General features: G+C 42.0%; 1 protein-coding gene across 1 annotated transcript in view; it reads right to left on the bottom strand.

Annotated features, from left to right (window-relative positions):
• The window catches only part of LOC144783351 (F-box only protein 27-like), a 233768-nt gene that overhangs the window by 163250 nt on the left and 48739 nt on the right, over window positions 1-21779 (bottom strand). Inside the window, exons 3-5 of the mRNA XM_078662368.1 lie at window positions 5723-5861; window positions 4843-5302; window positions 2043-2154 (exon numbers count right to left, since the gene is read on the bottom strand). Coding sequence (XP_078518494.1) covers window positions 2043-2154; window positions 4843-5302; window positions 5723-5861 — 711 coding nt within the window. The remainder of the gene's footprint in view (window positions 1-2042; window positions 2155-4842; window positions 5303-5722; window positions 5862-21779) is intronic.

Raw genomic sequence — 21779 nt, forward strand, 5'->3', positions numbered from 1 at the left:
GAAAGTCACCATCTCTTCTCATATTCTCCATTGATCCTGTCAAAGCACTGTGATGTGTGTTAAACAACTCACCATGTATTACCACTGTGTTGTATAGTCGTTATGGTTTTGTGCAGATTATGTCTATCATTTCCTCTTGTTCAATAACTAAGTGTGTAGTGGACATAAATGCTGGAAAATAATAAAATATATTCAAACAAAAAAAAATGAGTATTAATTGAGCAGGATGCTATGTGCGCCTTCCTATGATTGGCTACAAACACAGAGATGGTCACCTGAAAGGAACAACAGAGTGCCATGTCTGCGTTTGCATTCTCAAACAGGAAACTTTTCTTTGAAAAGCAACCAGTGTTCCTGAAAGAAACCTGGCTGTAATAAATATAAAAAAGTGTTACAATTAAGAATTTAATTTAATTTAATTTAATTTGCGTGTTTATATAGCGCTAGAATCACTCCCGGGGGAGTATCTCCGCGCTTCGACCGCTGCGAAACCCTTCCTGGCTTCCCTGAGAGATGGTCCCTTAATGGGTATCTCCAGGGTGAGACCAGGCATCCCCGGCGGTCTGGTGGGGCCGTTAGTGAAGATGAGGCAAGCTAATGCCCAGAGTTGCCGAGTGTGATCGCTGATCAGAGTGGGCACCGAGGCGAGAGAATTATCGAGTCCGCTGACCCTGGTCCAGAAACCTGCCGCGCCGGGAATCGAACCCTGGTCCCGGGCCGTCCTCTGCTCTCGGGTCTGCCGCCTCTAACCAGTGAGCCACACTACCTCACATATATTGGGGTGTAGAAGAATGACACCAAGGTTGCCAGACACAGGTTACAAAACGGAAGGTGCCCTTTGAAATCAGTTACTAATTCCTCTGAGGTACTCATTACTGGTCAATGGTTCACAAACACAATTTAGGTCACAAATCATTTACAGATACCAAACTAAAATACAATCAGGAACCCTCCTAATGGCAATTTGGTATCGCTTACAAATATCCCTGTGCAAATCAGAAAGATTTTTCCAATTTGAGCAATGGTTTTCCTACATAGGAAACAGCTATTTGCTGTCACTTTGTAGATCTAGCCCCAAGTTAAGGAGGAAAGACGACAATCTGTGTGGGCGTTTTTGACTTGACCAGGCTAATGTGCTGCATAGTTTTTGACTTGAAGCTTAAAGTCATTTTAATTTAGAAATTAGCCTCCGCAGACGGACAGAAAACAGGTGTCAGGCATCTGCAGACAGGGTGACGATGTGTGCCAGTGGTGGTTGTAATTTGTCAATAGCTACTTAGGTTTGGTGTAGAGAATTTGATTCATGTTTTCTTTTTAGAGTACCATCATTTAGAACAAGCATTTGCAATGCAATCGGTCTCGCATTTGGTACCTTATATGTATTTAGCTATGCAGCACATTAGCCTGGTTGCTGAAACATCTACTGTTCTTTAACATGGAGGGAAAGTAAGCACCAAACTGCATGATACGCCAGGTATGGGAACACATGGAGAGAAGTGTTGCCTTTCAGCTGTAAATGGTATCATCCAAAGCTCTGTTTTTAATATAAAATTAGGGTCTTCGGTGGTCCTATAACTGAAAATACAAGATTTGAAAAAAATATTATTGTCTACGGGTGCTCATGGAAGAGAATTTCTATGGACTAGAATCTAGAGTATGCTAAAGTGATTCTGGTGTTTTACTGTCGGTCGTTTTCAATCAAGAAAGTTAAATAGAGGCAGTTGCCAGAAAAATTTAAAAAATAAAGTCCCTCAGCAGAAAGCAATTCTGGTATTTTACTGACATCTGCTGGTCGTTTTCTATCAAAACAGTTAAATAGAGGCAGTTGAACAGAAAAAAAAAATCCTAAGCGGAAGCAGACAGGTCCTGGGGCTGATCTCCAGAGCCCACAAGGTACATACATATATAAGTAAATAATAAGTAAAGACTAAAGTATATACAAGAGGTCTTGAATGCTCGACCTAAAAATAGGGTGGCAAACAGAAACAATGACGAGTCCTTCTGTGTCCCCTTGTCTGTATGATGTTTTACTGTTTACTTACATATGTGTTGAAACAAAACAGGTCTGTGCTTCTGCACCACTCAGGTGTACGAAGTTTTCCTGCACGACCCATTCGGCCATACCATTTCTAGCATCCCAATAGCGCATTCCTTCTGTAAAACACAAACGGAATCAGCTGTAGAGAGCAAGAATATTCATAATGTAGAAGCTTTCGTGACTTTTGAGAGTTTACATATGCAACACTGTCAATGCACATTACATATCAACACCTTGAAGCTAATACTGCTGTATACTAGTTGCATCTAGACAGAGTCCTCAATAACTGGGCAGGGTTGTCCAGCAAATTCCCATTTCTTAATGTTATGCATGGAAAACAACAAGATCTACAAATGCCCAATTTGAAACCAATGTACCAATACCAGAACCCCACATCAAGTGCAATGTCTTTTTACGGGCATAGGTCACTTAAGAAAACAAAGTGTTTGTACTTTTACGGCAAGCAACCTTCCCAGGTTGAAGCATTAGAATAATGGCTCAAAAAAAGGGACAAAAGGGCACAGCGCCTACACATATCCAAGTGGAGCAATTCAAAGACACGCGCTTAAGGTGGAAAAAACCCTCATTATGGGTAGCAGAGGCTTAGAGGAGGAAGAGAAAGGCTGAAGGATTTCAGTCAGCATAGTAAAATTAGTTTCCTTCAAATTAAGAAAAGGTATCAAAGCTTCATCGTCTTTTCAGATCACTGTTGTGAAAGGCAACCTCCTCAGCTCGAGGGGCAGATGAACAATCTAAATCTAATTCAGAGAAGGTATCCAGTCTACGACCATGCTGTAATGCACAGCCAGCATCATTGTTATAAGCGGAGAGGAATTTACTTGCTCCAATGTTATCACCATCACAGTCTAGAACAATGGAAGATAATCAAACAGTATCTGAATGCAAACCAAATAACTCATCCTGTCTCGAGAACCTCTGGGGGCAAGGTAGTGCCTCACACAAGGTGATATCTTGAAAGAGGCTTGACTTTTTGTTTTGCTTTGGCCAGAAAGTGTGTGCCTTAGAGAAAGGGTGGAGACGAATCTGGTATGGACACCAAGAGTGGAGCCGACACTAGTGCTGGAACAATACAGAAGGGCTTCAGAGGAGCTGCTTAGGGAGCTAGGCAGTCTTGAAGCCGTCTGGATAGAGTTGACCACCATCAGTTCTACAGCAGTCTTATGTAACCCAGTCAGAGGACCTGAGGGTCCACCGTGGGGAGGAGGAACTGAACGGAAGATCTACAGCAATACTTGCGTGAAGGCCACCTAATGCGGAGAGTTAGCGAGATATCTCATCAAACAGAGGTGGGATGGTAGAACTGTTACTCAGACAGGAAGCAAGGTGGGAACATGTTGAATATGGGCTTAAAAAGAAGCATGTTTATTAAATAGTTTTATAGACAACTAATTAAGAAATGCTGCAAATAAGAGTGTCTTGATTACTTAGCACAGAGGTTACTACCTATAATTTAGAAATTGCTGTGACGAGTATGGAATTCATGAGTATGAATGTCTTTTACGATTTCATGCACCCTTTAAACAAGTCAAATATTGAATTAAATATTAACTTGCATATGGTGGTGCAATATAATTCGCTATAAATGTTCTTCCATTTAGAAATGGACAAGTGTGTTAATCAAAACTATAACAATAGTACAGGTATAGTGTACCAGGGATCCAAATATTTGGTTTATTCCATTTTTATAGGGTAAATCTCCCTGCTCTGGTGTCAAGGTGTGTTACAGAACAAAGAAGACCTGCATTTCTATACCTTGAAGTAAACCAATGAACTTCAAGCTAATTTATATTCCAGTGAACTACTGGCTTTTTAATTTGCTTTAGGAGTTTTCATTGATTTTTTTTGCAAATCAATTGTTCATTTGGATTTTTAAAGCAAATTAACATTTGTCTTGGTTTGATGGTTAAGTTCCATCCTGATTTTTTGACGTACCAGTTATGGGACCTCTTTCTTCAATACGACAATGGTTTACTACAGAGTTGCACCTTATGGACATTATGGACACAAAAATGTCCTTAGTGGAAGTGATTAAATGATTAGATAACGCCATTTCACATTTGGTAGCGGACTAGATGAAGAGACGATTCACAGTCCGCTTGCAGCAGTAATGTGAAACTGTGGCCTCATGTCTTGAACACACTAGACTGTGGAATAGGAATATAAACTTTGGGGGCACATTACAAATATTACTGCAACTTAATTTAGTTTTAGAACCAGAGTATAGACAGCAATAACGAAAGCTATTGAACAAGAACTGCAGTAAGTGATTTAAAGGATTATGTTTTTAATACACTATTAGTATGCATATGCATTCATTTTCTATTTCCTTTGGAGTCACACTGATCAAACTAACTCACATCATAAATAAGATTAAAGCAAGTGGCAACCAAAAGAAAGACATAGCATGAGTTCAGAGGCACTGTTTTTAGTTGTTAAAATATAGTGCTTTCAGGTTTAGCTATCACAATACAATTAGTTTGAGATAATTGAGAGTTCAAAGCATTTAGTATAATAATTGTTTAATGTGCAGTGGGTGTATTTCTGAAATTATTTAGAACAATTTGTTACATCCTTTAAAAATCAACTCAGAATGTAGTAGGAAATGCACTGATTTCATGAAGATTACAGACTGAATTGAATGTTTATAGTGTTTCATCAGGAGAGCACACCAAAGCTCCAATAAAACCTCCAAATTACATACTACAAAACACTGTAGCAAAAGCGACAGGACAATTAAAGCACAATGGCACGTACTTTAACTATGGCATCAGTCCACTCCTTACCTTGTCCACAAGGGTTTCTCAGAAGATTCCGAGAGAGAGGCATTTTTACATATGCACGAAACCACGCTAGATTCCGCTTTAGTCTTGATGCATCCAAAAGCTCCAAACGCTGTTCTCGCTTACATTTCAGAATCCACAAGGTAGGTGTGTCCACTAGACCGCGCCACTTTCTGCTGACACACCTACAGTGCAACAACAGATCATGCGCAGGGACAAAGCTGAGCACGTGAAGAAGCAGCTCATTCATTAGTGGATTTAGGTCCATCCAGAAGGTAAAGTTTCTAACTGATCTTAAGGGTCTTGAAGGCGGGCTTCCAAGGAGGTCCCCAGACTTTACAATGACCGATGACTTTGTTATCCTTGCTCCATAGTGCCCATGCCAGTAAATAACATCCTTTCCTTTGTGCAGAAAATGCACAAAACGCACTCCAGGGCCATAGTGTCTAAATGTGTGAGAAACCTAAATAGAAAAGACAAAATCTTATCTGAAGAAAAGAAGAAGTCGCATCCTTTCACATCTCACTTCCTTATATCTGTTCTTGACCAGCAGAGCTTCAAATTGATAGACACACATGGGTCTGTGATAACTATAAATAAAACCAATTAAGAAACGCCTCTATTCTACAAATGATCACCTTCAAACCTGCTGATGTTCTCCTATGGTTACCCAGGAGTTGACAGCTGCCTGTTTGTAGCCTTAGATTGGATATTGTTTCTTGAATCCCTCAATACATTTCCTAAATTTGTTTCTGTACATGCTGGCCATTTCCTCAGATGAACGCAAACCTCTGATTAGTGTAACCTATATTAAAGTGCTTGATTCTTTCCCTGGCTGCTTACAACGTTTGAGAGATGCACCCTTTTAGGTAATACAAAATACCTCACGATATCTGGGATGGCTTTCTCTGGCAAGAGTGTGTGGACCGTATTCAAACTCATCGATCACTCGCCTTCGGTCCGTAGACATTAGCTGTACATGTATTTGGTACTCGCCTCCAAACTCTGGATGTGGAGCAAACCTTAGGAATAAATAGATGTGTTAGAAGCAGCTCTCCGTAATGTGCAAAAAGTCAGGAAAGTGTTGAAAGCTATAAGAGAGGAACTTTACTCAATTTACTACAGAGATTGGGCAATACATGGGAGGTCCACAAATCCTGTCAAACAAATACATTCTAAAACCTTTAATTATCTCTACATTTATGCAGGAACTCTGAAGTCATTTTAGTTGAACACATTTTCACTTTGAAAATAATCTGCTAAGAAAACAAATGCAGCCACCAAGCCCACGTATTTTGTGAAAGAAAATTCAGGGAGGCGAATCAACATACAATGGAAGGATCTTAAATGGTAGTGGTGGCCAGCCACTTCAGGTATTAACTCTCTGTGTCCGACATGCATGAGAATGTAGGAGAACCTTGGAGATCTAAGGAAGTCAAAAAACCTTTCGGATTGTGGAGCAGAGTGCTTTTTTGTGTTACAATGCAAAAGGATTACTTCTTGTTTAACTGGCTAGGTTCTGTCTCAATTCGCCTAATTTCTTCTTGACAAGGAAAAAAATGGGAATAAAAACAGTATTTCACTGGGTATAAGGTACCTGTTGTAATACTCCCTTTTTAGGTCTCACCTACGCAGCGCGCATGCGCTGTGTTGGAGGGCCTTTAGCCGCCGCTCTGCTCATTTTCAAGCACACACTTGTGCTTGTGGCGGCATCCACCTTGCGGGAGCGAGCAGCGGCACGCCACAAGCACGAGTATAGTACTTGAAAATGAACAGACTGCGCATTCACCACCCGTGGGCTCACTTCTCTCTCTCACAACAATTACCTTTTGCGGCAGCGGGGCCGCGCTTGTGTTTCGGCGCTTGTTCACCTTTCCTTTGTCCCTGCGTATCTCACATCTTGCTTTTCCTTTACTGTTTCTTATTGTTCTTATAGCCCCCCTAATGCCAGCACCTTCTCTCTTTTCTTTTCGCTTTTCTTACCTCTCCTTCATCCCCATTTTGCTTTTTGCATCCATTCCTCTACTGCATTCCACCTCGACTTTCCTACTATTCTGGTTACTTCTCTCCTCCCAAACTCACTCCTCAACCCTTTCGCCACCTTGGTTTCCATTTTGCCTTCTCTCCACTCATGCCTCACCTTCTTTTCACAGCCCCTCGTGCCGCACTCTCACTACTCCCTCCGTGCTCACAATGTGTCCCTGCTGTGCACCTTGTGCCGCACTCACTCCTCCCCCAGTCTTTACCTTTGCTCACCATGAACATTCCCTGCTGGGCCAGATTCGCATTTCAGTTTGGTTTACACCCACAAAGCTCCACTTTTGCAAGCATGAACGAACTTAAGCAACTCTCAACGGCTGGTTTTACACTTGTAAAAGATTACTCAACAGGATCATTTAGTCTGATTAAGTCAACAGCCGTAGGCGTTTCAGCTTGGGAATGCTTTCACAGTTCCTGGACTCTCACAAATGCTGCTTATTTATAGGGATTTACATTCGTTTTTTTCCTGATCTATTCCTCTCCTGGGAATAGACATTTACCACTATTGAAAATTAGTAAGTCTCTTTCCAGGGTGAGAATGGGGCACCCAAAAAGTTGGAGGTTGCAGAACCCCAGCCTGAAGGCTCGGCGGCGCAGGGTATACCTGAAATCCCCTGGATTCACCTGCCTTGTCAGAAACAGAGACACGGACTCTTCGTCTGGCGTAGAAGATAGTATTTATTAGCTGCAGCTAGTACAGTGGTCTTTGAAGTCGTAGGTAAAACGAGGTTCAAAAGAGACTGCCACTTAACTCCGTGGCGCACAGGTTTATATATGGTACAATACAATGCAAAATGCAATCACCCAAGTGTATGAGGCATAGGCAAACGTTATAAACAATGCTTTAAATCTAAAGCAACTCAAGTTTCCCGGTTATGTTTGTCACTCGACCCCTTGGGTAAATCACAAGTGAATCCACACAATTCGATTTACAAGTAGAGAAAACACAGCTGCATGTTGTAGAAGGACAGTCATGAAACGGGAGAATGCATGAGACATGCAGCGACAGATAGCAGATAAGATAACCTGGAGGAAAGAATGGTGTGAACCAACAAATAGTCCGGACGGGGATTAATCAGCTCAGACAGGAATTAGTGTACTCGGCCAGACCCTGGCACTTGTTAGTAAACATAGGCAAGAAACCGCCTGACACGTAAATGCAGAAACGATAAAAACATCGCGTTCGCTGCGCTGCCTGAGTGAGGGCAACACAAAATGGCGGCGACTACAAAATGGAGGCTGAGCACGAACGAATTCGTATTTTACAGAACCTCAAGGTGTAAAAAAAAATAATAAATTCATCCACAGGGCAAAATATTTTCCCCTTAATTTAAAATAAATGAAGAAAGTTATACATGCATGTACACCCAATTGTACACCATTCACAAATGTTGCCCTGAAGTATCTCTGAAAATCTTCTGAGGCAAATCATTGTGAATTGCAAATACTTAGAAATGAGAAGTCCCAAACGTGTGTGTGTGTGGTGAGAGAGTGGAGAGAGAGAGAGGAGAGAGACAGAGAGAGGAGAGAGGAGAGAGAGAGGAGAGAGAGAGACGCGAGGGAGAGAAGAGGGAAGAGGGAAGAGGGACGAGGGAGGAGTGATGAGATATATATATACACATATACACCTGTTTCTCACAGTAGGAGCAATTTACCTCAGATGCGTGTCCTGTGCTATTCTGAGTGTGTAAAGCGGGGTCTATTACTCAATGTGGAGGAAACGCCGCATGTTCTCCCGGAAAGCGTGACATCAGGTCGCCATCATGAAATGGAGGTTACAGCTCCGACTATAGAGTGTCTGGTGCACAGAACAGTTGTGAGCACACAGTACATCTGATGTTCAGTACATGTTTGAGCACTGCACAACCCTGGCGCTTACTGCTCAATAACTGTGTGCGTAAGTACTTTTCTCTTGCTTACACACGTGAGCACGATATTTCTCCAATGTTCACTACAGCTGTGAGTACAGTGTGTATATGCTGCTCAGCAGAGGGTGTGTAAAGTACATCTCTAATGCTCAGTGCAGACTTCAGTACACTAAGCCTCCGTGCAGGTGAGCACAGTATCCCTCTGGTGCACAGTACAGGTGTGTGTACAGTATGCCTCAGTACATGCGAGTACAGTATGTACTAGCATCTGTGAGTAGAGTATGCCTCTAGTCCTCAGTAGGTGTAAGTATAGCATACCTGTGGACCAGTGGACCTGTGAGTACAGCCCTCAGTACATGTGAGTACAGTATGCGTCTGGTCCTCAGTATCTGTGAGTAGTCCTCAGTACCTTTGAGTACAGTATCCCTCTGGTGCACAGTGCCTCAGTACCTGTGAGTACAGTGTGCCTCTGGTCCTCAGTACCCGAGAGTACAGTATCCCTCTGGTGCAGTGCGTCAGTACCTGTGAGTCCCTATGCCACTGGTCCTCCGTATCTGTGAGTAGTCCTCAATACCTGTGAGTACAGTATACCTATGGTCCTTCGAACCTGTGAGTCCATATGCCTTAGATCCACAATACCTGTGAGTACAGTCCTCAGTAACTGTGAGTATAGTATGCCTCAGGTTGTAGGGACTGTGAGTACTGTATGCCTCTGGTGCTCAATACCTGCTGTGAGTACTGCCTGCCTCTAACGTTTGGTGGCGGGGTAGCACGGTGTGCCCCAGGAGATCTTTGTAATCACTCCCCTGGCCATGCGTACTCTTCTGTTAATGTTTACATCCAGCCCTCCTCCCAAACAGTGCAGCGGAGTCCCCTTGTCAGGCTGTTAATTATTGTTAATCGTTGCTGCGTCTCCCTCACTGGCTGATACACTACAGTGATTAGGGATGTGCGCCTGGCGCTTGCACGTCACTCATTTAACGCGGCACGTTCTGTTGCAGCTGTACATTAGAAAGGCAGTTAAATAGTACACCTGGATGTGTATGACATTAAAAGTGGGATTTTAGGCCGCTATTTCACTTTTGAAACAATGATAGGCTGTGCATTTCTGTGCCTTGCCATAACCACAAACATTAGGCACAACGCGCCTGCTTATTTTAGCCGCCTGAATGACCCGTACACCCTCTGCACACACCTGTTCCCTTGCGGTGCAGAGATGTCTACCCTTCTCAGGACTGGAGTATCTTCGCTTTACACACACACTTGTACCACTGGGTAAACTGTCTGCCCTCGGAAATTACTCAGTCCGCTCTGTACACACCCGCTGAGTAGGGTTGGGGGGCTCTGTTATGTGCACACCTGTGGCTGTTCTCCAGGTGAAGACGGCCCCTGCTCTTTGCACACATGTGCACTAGGGGTGGGTGGCCTTTGTTCTGTGCACACCTGCGGTTGTTCTCCCGGTGTAGGCAGTCCCTGCTCTTTGCACACCTGTGCACTAGGGGTGGGTGGTCTTTGTTCTCTGCACACCTGCGGTTGTTCTCCTGGTGTAGGCTGTCTGTTCTGTGCACACCTGCGGTTGTTCTCCTGATGTAGGCAGTCGCCGCTCTGTGCACTAGGGGTGTGCGGTCTGTGTTGTGTGCACACTTTCGTGTAGGCTGCCTCTGTTCTGTGTACATCTGTAGCTGTTCTGGCTGAGACGGTCTCTGCCCAGGACACACTCGTACATACTAGGGGTTGGTGGTCTGTTTTTTGAGCGCACCCGTTCTCTTAGCGATGAAAGTATCAGTTTCTGTCCATTTTGCGTGTTTTGCTTTTCCTGGAGCACATTATGTACACACCTTGCATACTGCAGCAGTTGAGTTCATGGTTATGCTTGGTCTACTCCTTGAAGAAGATCTAACCCTCAGCAGGGGCTGCTACGGGGCTTCTCAACCCATTACTCCTCCACTGCTCAAATGCGGACGCTGCTTCTGTTACTGGCCACCATGCCGTAAGACGTTTAAACAAGTTCTTTGCCAGAAATAAAAGGAATTTAAATTGATGTTTCTCGCTGCGCTATATCTCAATAAGAGGAACACATTATAATTGATCAAAAGCTGAACTTTTGAGCCCTGAAGAAGTCTCGATTAAGAGACGAAACGCGTTGGCTAAGGCAAAATTACTTATGTACTTGGATTTTACTGTTTGGATCAACTAATAAAGAATTTATTCGGACCATCTGTGGATTCTGGACCTGCTGCTCATATTATTTTGCTTTTGGACTGATTCAATGTGAAAGGAATGTTACGCTATTTTTGATGAGGGCTGATTCAAAAAATTCTTCCATAACTTGTGTTGTGAGCTGCCAGCAACCTCGCAAAATGCGTGACCAACAAATACTAAGCAAGCATTGGCATAGCCAATAGGTCTCGCCTGTGGGACCTGCTGCATAACTAAATACTTATAAGGTCCCAAAGGCAACACCTATTGGCTATGCCAATGCTTGTTTTAAATAGAAATGAACTCCTTTGAGGTGCAGTAGGTGTAGGTCCCTGGATGTATTTTATAGTGTGACAGTTCATAAAACATCTAGAACCCATCAATCTAAAGTCAGTTTGCCAATGTCTTTATTAAGTGGAGATTTGTCTGCCCGCTGATTCTGCAGGGGAATATAGTGACTGTACCGAATATGTCACACCCATCTTGTAGAATCTTGGTTGTGTGTGCCGCAAACTTCTTGCAGGAAACTTGTCTTGTGTAGGAGCTGCTGGGAGTACTGCTGACAACAGCCCTGCAGTTGGTACCTCAAGTTGATAAGACTTTCTGTAGTGAAACTGTCCTCCTACTCTAGTTTCTCAAAAAGGTTTAGGTTGACGCTGCTGCAGAACTCTAAGCGCTCTTGCGGTTTTCGTGTCCGATTTGATGTTTGACATGTTTATTAAACAATGCTTATTGTCACCAGGCATGTCCAGTATCTTACTGGGTAACTGAATGATGTTGATTTAACCCATTCCTGCCTTCGAAAGATTTTTACTCGCTTCCTTCAAAAGACTGTAGCTTTGATGTGTCAAAACCCGGTTGTCACAATGCCCATCACCATATCAATAATCTCAGATTATGGTTTTTGCTATACTTCGTTTGTCCTTTGGCAACAAAAAAAAATTAAGGTGGGCACCTAAATCTGACCACATCTGCCAATCTTATTTGCCCGGAATCACCAGAGTTGGATGTAGCCATGGCAGGGAATCTTAGATGTCATGTCAACCGATATATTCCACTACTATTTAATTTAGCCGACCTTTCTCTTATCTGTTCACCTTTATTCTGTTTCCAGGGAATTTTACCCATGCCTCTTTCAATGTACATTTGTTTCTTGATTGTAACAGATATCTTATGTGTTAATCATAAACTCTGCTTCCTTCGAATTGTGCACAAACTGTGAATCATAAATCCCTAATGCATTTCGGGCTATGGTTAGAAGTCATTCATCAGGGGGTTAAATAATGCACTCCAGATAAAGAAACAAACACGAATCATACCGTTGTCTCTTCAGTAAACATAACTAAACATTCAACTTTCATAAACAGGAATATTTAATACGGCCTGGCGTATTCTGCACAACTTTTTCACTCAATAAATGAAGATATTGTGTAATGCCCTGTACTTATTGGATACATGTGTAAAAGAAATTCAGTGTTTTCGCTATGCTCTGTGATCTAGATCTGAACTGTTTTGGATGTTTAGCAGAAAACCTGTGGGTAAGCCCCTCTTCTGTCTTCACATGCAGAAACCCTGTCGTATTTTAAAGAATTTGCATTTTATATGTTAATAAATAAATTGCACGAGGACGTACTTCTAGAATCATATCAAAATTAACCGTTCTAATCGAGCTTTCTCCATGTTTAGCAGTGATTGTTCATATCCACCATTTTTCGCCGGCTTTCACTGTGGTATTCTATTTAAATCACGTGTGACTGTTGCAAGTCCTATTTCTAAATCTTGGATTAGGATATTCCCATCAAGTGTCGTCACGTCCCTGACGAACTGGCACCACATTAGAAGAGTTCCAAAGTACTGTTATGACAGGTTCTCAACCCGCCTGAAAGTTGAGCTGGGTATGAAGTAATCTGATACGCTATCTGGGTGCTCAAATGTTAATTTGGTATAATGAATGTATGGTTCCAAACGGGCGTCTGCTGTTCAATTTCGTGTTGCACCCTGTAGTCGAAGTGTCTACTCACATGCTCATGGATCAATGTGAGTTTATTTAGACCGTTGAAAGACACACACAACATTCTAAAAGTGTTAAACTCACCTGCAACGTAAGGGTCGGATACCTCTGCTCTGCACAGGTTTTTACCACATCAAATAGGTAAGAGGATGAGTAGAACACTATATTTGGGATTTGGGGTAGGGAGTGATGGCTTGAGTTTTTGAGGGATCTATGTCAGAATTATATGAATATTGGTGGAGTAGGTCTTCAGGTCTATACACTGCTAGTCAGCGAAGGCATCGGGATCTGTGGTACTGTGGGGTGGAACAAAGTAACATATGAGACCAAAGATCAATCTGATAGAGCTTTGGGTGGGACAGTCTCTGTGTGAAGGGAGGTAGAGTGGGAGCTGTCAAAATTTGACTGGTGGGTGTCTCAGGATAGAACATCTAGATGAGGTTGACTAAACTCGCCACTCATCAGCTTACACGTCTATGTTGCACATACATGTTTCTGGTAGACCAAAGGTGTTTATGGCAAGACAGGAGGCTAGCATTATGCATTAACTTGTATTTACTTCCTTCTGAGCAGCAACTATTAACAGTTCCAACAACAGAACACAAACTTCATCACAATAAAAAACAAAACTCAAGTCAATATAAATCCCCTTGGCTTCAATGCTCTTCCTCTTATATATATGCTGCTTCTAAGAAGATAAGTATTACCTATTACCTTATGAAATTGTAGTTACATGAAATTCTGATAATGTATTGATCATTTTGGGTCATTGTAATGAGCTTTTATTGTGTATAAGTTTAACTGTCCGTAATAAACCCAATGTATGGGTTTGAGGGTAATGTAGGTAAGAAATAAGGCACTGTTGTATTAATCATTTATTTGTGCATGTGATTGTTTAAAAACGATGTAGTATTCATGTTTAAAAAAAAATAAAAAATCAAGTATATAGAGCAAATAGATTCCTAAAAGTATATTTATATTGTAGAAAACCTTCTATGACCGTTATTAACTCACGCATGGCTCGCGTAGTCATTGGCAGCCTTCACAGCCAAAAGAGAGCAACAAGAGCTGGAGCACTCAATACGATACACCACCATGTTTAGTGTGGCAGTACATAGTGGTAAGCTACAGTGATCCGCTGACTACAGCATGCAGACTAGGCACGCTAGTTTTTAAAGCAAATAGGGATCATCATAGAAGCGTGGTACACGCGTTAGAGCATGACGCGCATAGCAAACTCAGCTGTTTAGTTGCTAAGTAATGAATGATGCAGACAGTTTGTTAACAGAAAGACGGAGTGAGGAAGTTGCTTTTAAAGGTGACAATTCATTTGATTTCTAACAAACTAAAAGACTTTAGAAAATAAAATAAGAATAGTTTCCTCTTCTAGTGTGCAACTTGAGGACAAATGATAATGTCTGAAAAGAAGTCTGTGCAGGCTTCCAGGAAGGAGGTAATTAGAAGGATTGTGTCTCAGGAACTGCAGCAGGTGGTTAAGGAGACAGTTAGAGAAGTTTTAAAGACCAGTAGATCTGGTAGGAGTCAGGAGGATGAGTACTTTTCCATTTCTGAAGGGAACGTAGAAAGCCGCAGGAGTCTAGGTGGAAAATGCATGAGGAAGAGCAAGCACTGATTAAGTGATTTGGAGAGAGGAGTCCCTAGCCACTCAAGAAAAGGAACATCCTAATTGACAACCATAATGGGCAGTCTAGCACTGCAATAGAGGGAGACAAACTGAATAAGTTTGATCAGGCAGATGACAGTCAGGATTATGACAAGCACATTTTGGATTTAGGCAATAAAGAAGGCCTAGATGATGATGTTGAAGAAATTCTAAGGAGAAAAGAGGAAGGAAAGAATATGGTATTGGACCCCAAGGGAGAGAAAAAGTTGGATCCAAGAGAGAAAAAACATCCTAGAAGTAAAGAATGGCCTGCAAGGTGGCGAAAGCCTCCTTTGTTTCGAACACCATCATTAACCCACTAAACCACCCACGGGCTTTATTTTCCATGGTTAAGAAACTGGCAAGATCTAACACCTCACCTGTGCCACCCACCCTCGACAAGACTCAATGCAATAATATTGCTAATTATTTCATCACAAAGGTCGAGACTATATACAGCTCACTAATGACCTCACACTGAGAGTTCCCTGCCTGATACGACCTGCGAGAGCCACCGTTCCCCAACAGCTAAGATCTCTATATGGTCTCCTCTTGATAACAGATCTTTTTTTGACTGTCTAGCTAAGGTAAAATCCGGCTCTCCTCTAGACCCCTTATTCGTTAACATCCTGCAACAGCTTTTGCCAGCTGCCCTTGGAGTTCTTAAAGAACTTCTAAACTCTTCCTTACGAGAGCATTGCGTTCCTCTGGATTGGAAGCATGCTATGGTTGTTCCCTTGTTAAAAAAAGCCCGGAGTCGATCCCACGATTCTGTCAAATTTTCGCCCAATTTCACCGTTACCTGTGCTCTACAAAATCGTGGAAAAACACGTGAATTGTCAGCTCACGTGGAAAGCTTGGGCTTTTTACATCCTTCTCAATCAGGATTTAGAACTCATTTTTCTACAGAGACCACTTTGCTGGGGGTTACTGAGAAATTGCGCTCCTGCCTTGACCGGGGGGAGACTACAGCGCTCATTCTACTCGACTTGAGCGCCGCATTCGATACAGTGTCACATACCATCCTCTTAAAGTCTCTCCAGTCGGCAGGAGTTGAAGGCCCCGCTCTAACTTGGTTGGCCTCCGTCCTAAGCGATCGTACGTTTCAGGTCTTTTCTTCCAAATCCTCATCTACTATAGGGTCATCTGCGCACAGAGTTCCCCAGGGGTCCACTTTGAGCCCTTTGCTCTTCAACATCTATGTGAGACCCCTGGCGAATATTGTGGAGGATGTGGGTCTATCCCTTTATTCATACGCCGATGACACTCAAATTATCTTTTCTTTGTCCTCCACTAAGGAAGCTTCTATATCTTCTCTTCAGCTTGGGCTACGGCGGGTGTCGGAGTGGATGTGTTCTAATCTGTTGAAATTAAACGGAGACAAGACCGAGGTTGTTATTTTAGGCAAACACAAGCATCTTTGGGTTCCCCAACATTGGCACCAGGAAATGGGTCCTCTTCCCCAACCGGTTACCCAAGTTCGCAATCTTGGGTTTATTATTGATAACAATCTCTCAATGTGGCAACAGGTGGTTAGCGTTGCCGCATCTGTTTTACCATCTTAAGGTAAGATTAAGAGCCTGGGATGTGTTGGCATTCACCTTAAAACCTGATGCCCCCCTGAATAACTAGAGTTTCTCGAGCAAAGGGGATAATAATTGGCGGAGACGCACTTGCACTGCCAGTAAGAGCTGGTGATGTGGGACAGTATCACGCATTTGTGAAGCATGTTAACTCCTGTAAGAAAAACAAATCAGTAGAACATGGGTAACGAGAACACCTGGTGGGACACAGTGGATCAAGTAGAACCGGTCCAGGTCATCAGCCATCCGTCTCAGACAGCAGAAGGTGAAGAGGGTGCGGAGATCCTTTGCCGCACCTTATCGAAAGTTCGTCATTAATCTTGGCATTCTCAAGGTCATTGCACATAGCCCGGATGTTGACAAGTGTATCCATAAAGAGAGAGTAAGAGCTGGAAGAGGACGCTCATCGGGTTGGGCAGGTAGCCGCCAGGCCACCCAACTCCATCCTGGTCACTCACTTGCTTGCTTCGGCGACTGGCCCCACCATGTGAGGTGCTGTAAGAGAGCCGATCTCATTCTAAGGTTCGCCGTCATGGACAGTTTGCTGAACTTCTTAGGGGGTCCGGGGCTTGGATCATCTAGGGAGACTGGGCCGCTGTGAGGACAACAGAGAGCTCCGAGGCTGTGGTACCGCACCACAATCGCAAGGCTGCCATCTGGAGCATGCGTGCCATGTGGGTATCTCCTTCCTAGACAAAGAGGTGGCAAAAAGGGTGGTCCCACCTGTACCAAATCTTAGTCTCTCAAGAATTTGGTCGCCAGCTTCATAGTCTGGTGTTGAGAAGTATTATGAAGTTCTTACTATTGGCTTTGACATGCCCCCATGCCGTCTTGAATTCTGAATCTGTCTTGCTTGAGCTTTTTGCGTGCACAGGCAGGCTCCCCGATTACTCAAGCTGTTTAGGTTATTCCCGTTCAAGGTTGCATTGTTTTCTGGAGATTGTTGTTGTTGAAAGCCAGAGACTTTCGTAAGCTTTGTTAAGATAAAGACTGGATCACATGAGACTGCAGAGGGAACGTGAGAACTCCTTTGCCTATGGATGCTTGCATGGAAAGTCGCCAATTCCAGTAAGTTTCCTTGGCACGGAGGGAAGTCTCGCCGAACCTTCCAGTGTGTTTTGAGATTATCAAGCTGTGGTTTGTTGACTTGGAAATCGGGATTGTTTGAGCCTGAACAGTGGACACATTGTCAGTGCAGGCATCTGGTTGCTGAGTTTCTTTACTCCGGCTGTAAATCCCCCAGTCTGGAGTGGGCCAGGATGAAGTTTGCACCAGGTGAAGTGTTTGATTTTTGATTGCTGCCATTTTGATGTGTGGCTGTTTGTGTGCCTATTAAGTTTCCAGTGGCTATAATAGTCATTGTGATGCGTGACTGTTTGTGTGCACCCTCAGTTTCCAGTGGTTATAATCATCTGAGTTGTTTTCTTTGAGTATTGACTTTGTGATGTGTGAGAGTCTGTGTGCACATCCATGTATTTAGTGTATCAATCTTTCTGATTTCTTGCAGGACGTCCAGCATAATCTGAATGTGCATTTTATTATTATCATCTATGCATTCAACAGATGCATTACCCAAGTGTGTTATTATTGCTTGTATATATACATATATAATTCCATTTGCACCTTCATGCACACCCCCCTCCAGTATCCAGCACGTCTTGAGGACGAGCAGAACAACAGCACCACCAACTCCTGTGTAATGAGGGAACTTGTTTTGTATTTTCTAAGTGTCAAATGGCCTCCATTACTCACTGGGCCATCACAAGCAAAGTGCAAGAGTGCATCCAACCAGAAATAGGTAACCTACGTGTTTCGGCTTGCGCCTTCTACTGGGTAACGGAGTGTTGTGCTGAGTGTCAATTTAAAGGGAAAACACTCCCTTTCACCGCCACCATTTAAAAAACAGGTATCAGTTTTAAAGGGGACACAACCACAAATTCGATTAATAAATTGAAGTACTGCTGTACCAAACCAATTTCCACAATAGATGTGATTAAGCAGCATCAAGAAAAAAATAATTGTAAAGTACACTTAGTCAGGGACTTGTTTGTAATTAATCTGGTTTGAAATAAAGGCTTATCAGTATTTTCATCTGAAAAATGGTGTATGCTACGGGTAGGACAGATTATCTCAGGAAAAAACATATGTATATATGTGTACATACAACATTGTATATGCTGCTAGGATAGAGGTACCCCTTCATTTGCTATTTACAATAACATTTCTTAGGGATAAAGTAGCCACCTACATACCAAAAAGATACACATATGAATGCATACATCTTTTTTGCAAGTAAAAGTACTCATCTCAGCTTCCACATTATATATAATTGTGTTTACACTGATAATATTATCATTACATATATTGACACCTTTACCCTAGATATACATTTAGCACAAAATAAGCACTTCCTAATATCTATGTAACAACCGTACATTTGCAACACCTTGATGGTGTATTCCTACATTGATTACCTATTCCAATACACTTCAAAACATTATAATCAAAATAACCGGTTAGTTCGAGCTCATGAAAAGATATGTGATTAATACTCCCCATATCTTCCACCACTATCAAAATGCAATGTGTATATATTGATCACTACATTCAGAAATACCTCCCAATTCCATAATCCTCCTCTTATTTTACAAAACATTTATCCTGAGCTAGCACAAAAAAGTTACTTTGCAACCAACGAACAAATCACAAATCGCTGTTTTTTTCTCCTTTTCTTTCTTTTATTTCATGCGTTGATTGTTCATAAAACCTCCTAGCCGACACGTGTTTCGTCTGAAATGGTGTTAATCCACAGACTTCTTCAAGGCTAGAACAATGTAATTTTATAGTTTAAAACCTTTAAACATATATGTTTATTTCCAAAACCACCTATTTCTAGAACTCTGATTGCAAAGAGTCCTATTTATAGAGTGTTACAAATTATCAACATCATGGAGCTAGTGCGATATCACCCAAAACCAAGGTGCTTGGGAAAAATTGTGAATTATAACCGCCAACGAAACAAGGTGTATATTTAAGGTGATAAAAGAAGGATCCCACCACCAAGTTTTTATCCTGTGTGTTGGTCACACTGACATATTATTGAAAATTCAGTATTTGTAGGTTTGGTGAAGAGTAAGTAGATATAAATTGATTGCTCTAACTAGAGAGAGATAGCCCCACATCAAATATCGTGATCAAACTAGAGATGCATGCGGATTATAAGTACCTTAATTAATTATATTCGACCTCTAGTTTCTTGTTCGTCACCCCTGCCACAACGTCATTGGGGTTCAATTATCCTCTTAGCTATCGGAGAAAACAGCAATTTAGAACCTAGATACCGTCTATTTGTACGCACGTTTCAAGCCAACAGTAATTTGATTATAGTGAGTACTCACTCTATTCCTCACGTTATTCTGGCCCGTAGGTAGTGGTCAAAGTCAATATCTCTCCATATTGTATTAATTGGGTATTTTCCTCCTATAGTTAGATTAAAACAGATGGAATCCTACCGATTAGGAAATAGTCATTTCCATCATCATTAGAGACATAATCATTTACGATCTAGGATAGTATAAGGTCACTGTTCCTATGACCCATACTCAAAGCATGGTTAAATACAGCAGTTGCAAAAGTTAACCCACTATGTTTAAGTCAGTTTCTAATCGCTATATTTGCGCGCTGCACGACCCATAACTATTCATAATGCGCGGCATCCCGTGTTTAGCAAGTGAACGCCGCCACGAAATGGATCTGTGTGAGGGGGTAGTCTCACCTGTGACGATATCTCGTCTTCTGTAAAGTAATTCCTGGCGTTCAGCACCCGCGCCATGTTGAACTTGCTTCAAATACCCCCGTCCGGTGTCAGACATAGAAAAGGGGCTAGCCACAAAAGGTGTACTTCCCTAACTGGATATTCGCGCCATCTTAGAGTGTGCAATTCGGTACTTTGTCCACACCTCGGGTAACATCTAATACGGAATGTAGTACTTATCGACTACGAATTCTTATAAGTAATAAATATATATGCGCAACGTGTAAGGAGTCAATTAAAAGGCACCCACCGAAAATTCCCATCACCAGGTGTCACTTCCTTAGCTCTCATTACTGGCATCTTGACAATACATTTCTTTCACAGAGTCTGTCATGAATACATATAGCCTTCATATTTCAAAGCATGGTTTTCAATCGAGCAAATTTAAGACAAAACATACCATACAATCCTAGCATACGGTGATCAATATTGTATCCGAGCTCATATTTTACCAAGTTATGATACTGTCATGAATACACATCGCTTCCACATTTCAAAAAGTCATGGTTATCAACCTAACAAGTAAAAAACAAATGTGCCATGCATTCATAGTGTGTGATGGTCGATACCATATCATAGTACATGTCATACCAGACAATGAGTCTACAATTTAGATGTATACCATGTTATCATTATATATAGATGTCACTGGACTATTTTCTAAGACAGCAAAGCAATGTAAGGACATTATCATTTCTCATGGGTGTACCTATAAGCAGTATTGCATGATCATAACATCATGATGAAAATAAATACAAAACATGGTTAGAGACATGCTTGTCAAGAAAAATCTTCTGCACTTTAAAATTCAACATGTAGATATAATAACTGTTCCTGTGATCATTAATCTCGAGGGAAATCATACTCAGGTAAAGTACATACATTGGCATTCAGTAACCTCCATCCGGAGTGTGTCATCAGTTAATTCCCCAGAAAGAATTGAAGCTCGTCATCAAAGTTAAGACCCCTCTCTACCGCATGAACCTGCATTATCCATCTTGCCTCGAGTTGTCTAAGTTTGAGTTCCCTATCCCCTCCCCTCACATCTTGGGGCATTGTTTCAATTCCATGAAAGGACATAGATAGATGTTCACTTTGTAATCCGCACTCCATAGCATGTGCTGTCAGGGGATGTCTCATATCCTTATTCTTTAGTGCTCTAAAGTGTTCTGCCATGCGGTCCTTAAGTCTGCGTATGGTACTACCAATATATACTCGGTCACATTTTCAAGTTATCGCATATACCACATAGGTGGTATTGCAGTCAATGTGTGATTTTATATGATAGGTCTTAGATCCGTTGTATGTAAAATGTAGTATTCCATGCCGTGACATCCTACACATACTGCAGTCACCGCATCGGAACGAGCCCTTGGCAAGTAAATGAAGCCAGTTTGGAGTCTTTTCTGCTAGTTTGGGATAACTCGGACTGATCATATTTTTAATCGTCATGCCACGTCGATATGATATAGAGGGTCGTGAGTTAATATAATCCTTTAGAGTTTGATCAGAACTCAATAGGAACCAGTACTTATTTAGTATTTGGTAAACCTTGGATGACCAGGGATTGTAATTAGTTATCAATCTCACCTTGTCCTTGTTTTTGTTACTGTCATGGGATTTGGCACTCAGGGTTTCTTGTCTATTTAATCTGAGAACTCTGTTCTTTGCTCTACGTAGGACCTCTGATCCATAACCTCTCCTAAGGAATCTCCCTTCAATATCTGTTACACATTCTAGAAATTCGCAATCCTCGCTGCAA

This window comes from Lissotriton helveticus, chromosome 9, assembly GCF_964261635.1.
Source record: "Lissotriton helveticus chromosome 9, aLisHel1.1, whole genome shotgun sequence".
NCBI lineage: Eukaryota > Metazoa > Chordata > Amphibia > Caudata > Salamandridae > Lissotriton > Lissotriton helveticus.